This window comes from Hipposideros armiger, unplaced genomic scaffold (assembly GCF_001890085.2).
Source record: "Hipposideros armiger isolate ML-2016 unplaced genomic scaffold, ASM189008v1 scaffold_519, whole genome shotgun sequence".
In the NCBI taxonomy this organism is placed as follows: Eukaryota; Metazoa; Chordata; class Mammalia; order Chiroptera; family Hipposideridae; genus Hipposideros; species Hipposideros armiger.
In genome coordinates, this window is record NW_017731869.1 from 515,724 (window position 1) to 523,980 (window position 8,257).

An 8,257-nucleotide genomic window follows, 5' to 3' on the forward strand; every position below is an offset into this window, starting at 1 on the left:
AACTGTTTGTCCAGTTGGTACAAATTCATAATGAATCATCCCTCTGATATCAAAAAAGGTTAGCAACATCACTGCAACAAGTTTGCGAACTTAATTGTCAGACCGTGTACTTACCTTCAAAGAAACTGCTGCAGTTTGAGGTATTGGCTTCGATTTAGAAATAAAATTCAGGCTCTGTCTTACACTGAAGAGCATAGGAAACATAAGAACGAGCCTTGCACAGTAATATGAATTAACTCTTCATTTACCAGACTGCTAGACAATGGGCAACCCAGGTCTCTCTTGAAGGATGGAAGCTACATGGTTACCACATAGCTAGTCCTAAAGAAAAGTGGTTACCACATGGCTGGTCCTTAAGGAACACCAATCTTGGGAGCATAAAGATGGAAACCGCTGAATAAAGCATCTAGTACCCAGTCTGAACTTGCCTTTGAACCAGTGGATCTCGTGTATCCCTTGGGTTTTCTATCTCTATACTGGTAGGAGTGAGGAGAGGAAGACAAGATGCTGCACTCACACCAAGTACAGAAAAGCCCTCAAGTTACTCCTGCCGTCTTCCCAGCTCTGTTTACTTGTCACTAACTACAGATCCTCCTCTGCTGCTCACTGCATCCCCATACATCGGTCAGTGTCAACACTGATGTGAAAAGGAAACTGCAACAGCTCTCAGTCAGGTTTCACCTCCCAATGGAAATCTTTAAAACAAAAGCTTAGAGGAATCACTATGTCTAAATTTGGGAACACCCTCGCAACTATTCTGACGAAAGACCTGAAATTGTCATCTCTTCTTCCTGGCTGGCCTCCTGGGAAGCTTGGCAACCTCGGGCATAGCCGGCTCTCTGATGCTTGCTGGCCACAATTCTTTGCAGGCCTTCTTTAAAACAAGCATGCAGGCTTCAGGCCCGAGTGCCTGACCCACATACCTGAGCTTGGTGTTAATCTGCAGGGCTTTGGCCAGCATCTTGGCTCCCATGTCCCCCATGGAATTCCCGCTGATGTCCACTTTGGTCAGGGAGGTGTTGCTTCCCAGGGCATTAATGATGATGGTGACCTCAGTCTTGAGTTTCGAGTCAGCCAGGGACAAGGACTGCAGAGGCTGTGGAGGGAACAGCAAGTAGCATGCACATAGGCTTATCAAAGCAACGATCACTCTCGATGACCCACATTATAGAGAATCATCAAGGGGACGTACCGCTGCTCTAAGTGCCTCATTTGTAAACTTATGGCTAAAAGGCACTGAAGAATGGGATGTGAAGGTTCTGGCATAAAATGGGCCTTTGGATTAAAACACGGAGGGCTTGTGTTTTAATGCTGGATACTGTCTGCCTCTCATCTAAGGGAAGCTGTGGAAAGCTACCTAGAGTGGCAGACGGTAACTCTCTGAAGTGGAGAATAGGATGAATAAAAATGCTACACAAAAATTTCTTAGGTTCAGTATGGCTATACTTATCCCTTTTTACCCATTTTATTTTCATGCAAGGTGAAACAACATCTTAAACTACTAATAGAAGACAAATACAAAATAAAAACCAGCCAAGATTAGTAATACTAGCTGGCATTTATTGAAAACTTACAATGTTGAACCACTGTTTAAGGTTTTTACATATATTTATTCATTTAACCCTCCCAGGATATCTAATATAAGGATATTTAGTATTTTTATATAAGTATTCTTACATAATTATTCTTATATTACCTAATTCCTAATATAAGAATACCTAATATAAGAATACCTGATATAAGACTACCCAGTATAAATATTCTTATATTAGGTATTGTTATCCCCATTTCCCAAATAAGAAACAAAAAGGTTAAGTGACTCAACCAAGGTCACATGGTTAAAAAGTAGCTGAGCTGGAAACAGATGGTCTGGTTCTAGATTCTGTGCTCTTAACCCTACATAACACTGCCCCTATTTCTTATTTTAGATCTTTGATCATCACCCTTTGGTTTACCTTATAAATATATAAGGTAATTAGAAGACATACTTACAATTAAAAAGAAAAAGAAGTCCAATGTGGGTGACCTTATTATTACCGTAAGCTGTATGGTGAACCAAGAGCAAGCCCCTCACTGTCCATTTAAGCCAGAGACTAACAGCCACTCAGCCTGGAGGTAGTTCTGCTTGGCCTGCATAATATCTGACCAAAAAAATGACTAGGGCCCCCTACTTACATCCTTATTTATGTTGTTTTCCTAGCCCTGTAGACATCTGAATTTGCAATCCTCGATTTAAGCCATAACTGATTTAATGAAATGAGAATTCCAGGATTTGAACCAATGTGGCTCCAAAAGTCAGAGTTCAGACTTCCCTGGGGGGTGTGGATGTCTCTTGGTTACCTGACATGGTTTATATTGGCCCAGCCACACTAAACAGTTCTATCTGCTTTTCCATAAGCAATGCAGACACTACAGGGAGGTGGTGGATGATGGAAGCAGCTTCAAGGGTCATCTATGACCGGGTTCCATGGTGGCTTGAGGGACCAGAGCTCTGAAGCTGTGCCCAGTGGTCTGTGTGACTTCCACAAAACCCTGGGGTGTATCTGTGTCCACTCAACCACTATACATTGACTTCCAAAGGAACACCTGTTTGAGGCACATCTGCCAAGTGGCTGCAGGAGGCAGGACGAGGGTGCTGATGGCTTCAAGACTCAGATATCCACAAAGTGGCATTCTTGTTTGGTTATAGGTTTTCCAAGGGACTATACTTATTGTCCTAATTTGATCATGTTTCCTAAACTGAGTACATCCATAGTAAAATTAAACGGTAATATTATATGTATTAGAATCAAACTCTTAAAAGTCAAATGGCATGTTAAGTGCTAAGGCAATTAAAACCTCAGCCAGAAGCCCATATATGCTTAGATTCTAGCATGTTTAGTGAAGTTGCTTCAATTTTCTTAAGATCCTACATTTAAGTAAATGGAAAGAACTTAACTAAAAATGCTTCAGACTTGAGACACTTCATGTTTTAAATAAAAACAAATGCAATGTTGCTTTCATATAAAGCTGTAATCACATCTCTCATCATTTCAATAATTGTTATTCAACTGCTACTAAAATGATATATTACAGCGTCTTGCAAATACTGGAAAACTGCCAAGTCTCAAAGCCAGCAAGCACCAATTCCAGGACTATGCGCAAACCCAAATACACCCCAGTTAACACTTAAAAATAACAGGCAGACTCATTAATACACACAGAACACCCTGAACTGCATGCGTATTTATAAGGTCATCATCCTTTCTTGATTTATTGCACTTGCATGTAACATCACTATTGGAAATCTTACTATTTCTTTTCATTGCTGCACATGGTAATCTGAAACTGTCTCCGTGCTGCAGGCATTCCTGGGAGACACACATTCAGTTCTACTGGTTACAACATGGGTTTGTATGTAACACTTCAAAGCAAGATTCCCTATCATCCTCACCCCTCCATGTTACTGTCCCAGAACTGAGCACAGCAGCCTGACACCCACTGTCTGCAGTTGCAGGTGACACTGGAGCTCACAGATATGTAAGTTTTCCAACTGAACATTATGCATAATACTGGGCAAATAAAGTATTCCCTGGCCTGTCTAGGAAAAAGCTCTACAAACAGAAGGTCAGAATGTAAAAAACAAAGGAATTACTTTATCTATGTAAAAACCTTTAAAAAAATAAAACAAAAAATGAGCTCAACTGTGCCAGTTATTGGAAATTTTATAGTCACAAAACTCAACTCCTGATCATTTTAAATTGTTTTACACATTATTGATTCAGAAGTAGAAAAAAATAGATGGTAATTACTCTCTGAAAAAGCCACCTATTTTTCGATGACACGAACATAAAGCTTTTCACTGTACATTATTAGCGGCACACTAACTCAAACTTATAACTTGACAGAATTCACATTTACATAGCAAACTTTACCCTATGCAATTATGTTTTTAGGTGTGTTTTAAATAACAAGATTATCTTTAAGTGAGAGACTTTCAAGATTATAGTTTGAAGACCCTCATGTAATAAGGAAAACATGAAATTAATATATTTTTCATAAAATATACATTTTCCTAAATTATGTGCTAAGAAAAAATATTTTGGGATGAATATTAAAATATGATTCTGCATATTAGCTTCCCCAGGTTTGAAAAACTGGGCCAAATCTGGGAAACCAGAATCGTGACTAAAACAGGGTGGTGTAAAGTCAAATTAAATACGTAAAACAAATAGCCTAAATTCTGAAAAGTGTAAATTACATCCTACTTATGCCTTAATTTTAATAACCCAATATAAGAATTACAAAATATGGGGTTTATTGGCAAATGAGGACAAAGAGAAGTGCTTGAATTCATTCAATAATAATGAGTTTCATTTCTAGCCCACAGGTTAGAAACTATATCCACACAATGAAGAGTCAGAATTTTCCATGCCCTCCAGATCAGAGCCCCACAAAGAGGTGTGAACAAGGGCAAGCAAGGAACAGTTCAAATCCCCATCTCTCCTAGCCCCTTAGCTGTCTCAGAAAAGTTAGCTTACAGAATTTCCTACTACTCCATATGAAAAAGGGAATAGTATACTTTTAAAATATGTGATATCTCACACAATTAATATAAGAAATCACTCTTATGACTTACAAAAGTAGCTATCACTAATATGAAAAATGCAAATCTTCATAGTAGAAATACAAATTCATTTGGATTTTAGGAACCATAAAAGCTGAGTTTGGCAGCCAAATAGGACTAGAGCAGAAAAGGGATAAAATCTTAAATAGCATCAGTAAAATATAAGGTATGATACACCAGGTTTATTAAATTAAAGGAATTAATAGTAAAGTGCTTCTTACTTTATTCGTAAAATATCTCTTTTTTTTTCTAGTGCATTTTTAAGGGCAACAAAATAGGGTATTTGAAATTAAATTTCTTTACCCTAAACAAATTCTTGGCCATGATCAACTAAAGGGGAAAAAAATATAAGAAGGATTACTAGAGCTCAAGAAGCAGTTTCGCCTGAGGGACAACTTTCTTAGTCTCCTGTATCTCTGTGTAATTACCAGATGAAATTGAAATTAGCAATATGATGTTTCTCAGCATGATATAAGGTCATAAAGTCAATTATGCTATAGTAATTCATGCCTGCAGATTAGTGCATTCAGTAAAGCTAGAAAATCTAAGGTTTATTAAAAGATGGGTTTAGGAGTAAATTTGTATTTCTTTTAACTATTAATCTACAATCTTCCTTTAACTAGTGATGAGTTGAAGCAAGTGAAGACTAAGTTTAAATACATTCTACAGCTGTATTAAAGCATAAATATTCCATTAAAAAATAACAATAGAAAATGTTTACACAGATAAAATTGTCTGAAAGTATATTAGCATTAACCCAGTAGAAATAATTATAAGAATGACAACAAACAAAGACTTTAGGCAAAAATTTTTTAAATAATACTCACTGATTCTTCATCTTGAATCATCTGTACTAAGTTGTACAACACAGGTGTCAGATTTCTAAAGAGATTTTAAAGATGTAGACAGTGGAATCAAACCAAAAGTTTTCAGGAAGCTGGTTATTTTCATAACTGTCATATAAAAAAATTCAAAACTCTTACTTGGATTTCATATTATTAAAATTTTTGCCTAGTGCCAGGTGTTGTATTGATCTGTTTTTACTGAGCCACACTATTAAGGTAGATAGGTCAGATTCTAAACCTGGAAAGAATGAGAGAAAGTGGAGAATCAGAATACATGTATACAAATGAACTCTCAACTGGAACACAATTAAGCAAAGGCGACATGCAGACGGATGACTTTTCTGAGGGTCCTAGGATTCTCATCTTGTCTTTTTCAAAGGAACTTTTTGCTCTCTTTTCTTGCCTTATTATTTCACAGTAATAAACTCATTCTCTACAAACTCATTCTCTACATTCTCTTACACAATCAGTGGCTAAAGTCATTGGGGATTGAGAGTGGAGAATGGCAGAAAGATTTCTCCTTCCCATCACTCATAGAGAAAGGGTTCCAGCACACTGTTTACTCGCTGGTATCTGCAGTTGTCTGTGCAAATTTAACAGGTTCATACTTATGCTACTACAATCAGCAGAAATGATGGTAATGAAACAAGCTTCTGAATAAATAAACAAGGGCTCAACTTTATTACCAGCAAGAATGCAAAAGGCTCGTCTCAGATCTTTATCAATGTACTCATACTATTTTTTTAACGGACTTTTATGTACTGCATAGACTTTGCATTTTTGGCCATGGAATCAACTTAGTAAGATGTTGGTACAGATTTCATAAATAAACTCCATTGTTAAATTTAAAAGTCCTATTAGATAAGGAGTGAAATAACACTTTTATTAAGATGTTGTCTAGACTGGGCTAGAAGATGAGACTCCCTTTATTAACTTGCTTCAAATAATACTGTTTCTTCTTTTTCCTTATTTCTGACTTACCATTGTCAGAGATGTCTAAGCTGGTGATGTTGTGGATTTCGGCAATGCAGCCTTCCAACACTTGTGCGCCTCCCGATCTCAGCTAGAGGAACACAAACCAAACACAAGGTACAGCCATCACCTACTAGAAGTGTAGCAAAAACATTAAAAACAATTGATACATTCTTAAACTAGGTACCAAAGAAAAAGTGAAAACTTAACAACTCCCCAAAAGCTATCATCAATTGTATAGAGCCAATCACTGTTCACTGCTGCTGTTTGCCATACCAGGTCAACCCAAAAAAATATTAGAAAAAGAAACAGAAAGAAGGTGGAGACAATCCAGGGTCAACGTTGGCAAGACAGTGTCTGTCGATGCACAAGAACTTTCTTCATTGTTGACTTTGGGACATCTAACGAATCCTTTTTATACAGGAGAAATGTTACTGTTTTATTTGATTATTACAGGTTTCAAGGAATAACTCTCCACTAGGTAGCAGCGAAACAATCAAAGGAGACAAGGAAGACTAACTTTGAATGTCAACCGGTTCAGGAAGGACCCATCTCTAACTGTACTACAAAAATGGTGTAAGGGCTCACAATGATAAAGAAGGGAGTAAATAGTTGAAAGTGGTTACACAAATGATTTGTATAAATGCATTGAGCCACAGAAGAAAAAGATGTTTGACTAATCTCAAATATTACCATTATGGTTGGCTTATAGCAAAACTAAGAGGGAGCTGTTAGTGTCATCTCATTATCTAATTTATTCCAAAAGGAAAGGCAAACTATATAAACCCACTACTTTTCATCTTTCCCCATGAAACTAAAAGCATATTTTACAGAGGTCAGACTATCTTTTTATTTTCCATTCAGCAACTATTTGAGTTCCTATTATGTGTAAAGCATTGTGCAGGATGCAAAGTTTCCTGAGCTGTGGCCCCTTTGCTCAGCAAACTTACTATCTAACAGGGGAAAAGAAATGATCATTTATTGGGAATCTACTATATACCAAGGAACATGATAATTTTTCTCTATTTACTTAAGAAAATTAAAATTTATATAAACTTCTATACCAAATTTATAATACAAGGTGCTACTTTCTACTTATTCAAGATTTGATATAAGAATTTAAAGCATCTTTAATTCACTATTTTAGATGCAATATTTTTTATAGTACTCCTTACCCAAACCTACCAATTTCTCTGGCTGTTTGTATGGTAAGCAGAGTTTTGCAGAGATCTTTGAGATCACCCTTTGTTCAGGAGTATTTCCGCTGATGTGCGTAAATTCGGCCTTTCCTACTTTTTAAGGTGACAGTAGATTATTCCAAGGGGCCCACTGTGAACTCAGAGGCAGACTATCCCAGGAGGCTGGTCACACACTTCAGGGAAACTGAGACCCACCAACTCCTCATCTGAAGAACTCTAACTATTGCCGAGTGTTTTCTCAGGAGTGCATGCTCCAGCTTACCCAAGTGTTCCCTTAAGCCCAGCTTATCAGACCACCTCTAGGCTGTCCCTAGCACCCGGCTACTCAAAGTGTGGCTTGTGGATTGGTGGCAGTCTGCTTTACTGATCCCAGATAAAGTAAGTATAGAAACTGACTATAAATATTTTAGAAACCTTAGTAATAATAATTTTAGGTCTGTGCCACCTAATAAAAATTAAGGGTTTTTATTTTCTATGTCTTCTTAAATCTTTCTAGTAATTCATTTTTACTACATTTTTGTAAATATATTGATTTATGATAGACTAAAAGTTAAAAAAAAAAAAAAAGGTTCTTCACCACAAATATAATAGTTTTGAGAAGCACTGCTCCAGGTCACAGCTTGTTAATACTTGAA

At 37.0% G+C, this 8,257-nt stretch overlaps 1 protein-coding gene across 1 annotated transcript in view; it reads right to left on the bottom strand.

Annotated features, from left to right (window-relative positions):
• Positions 1–8,257, bottom strand: part of CARMIL1 (capping protein regulator and myosin 1 linker 1) — a 337,821-nt gene that overhangs the window by 104,774 nt on the left and 224,790 nt on the right. Inside the window, exons 16-19 of the mRNA XM_019668166.1 lie at positions 6,433–6,514; positions 5,590–5,689; positions 5,434–5,488; positions 924–1,096 (exon numbers count right to left, since the gene is read on the bottom strand). Of these exons, the coding sequence (XP_019523711.1) occupies positions 924–1,096; positions 5,434–5,488; positions 5,590–5,689; positions 6,433–6,514 (410 nt within the window). The remainder of the gene's footprint in view (positions 1–923; positions 1,097–5,433; positions 5,489–5,589; positions 5,690–6,432; positions 6,515–8,257) is intronic.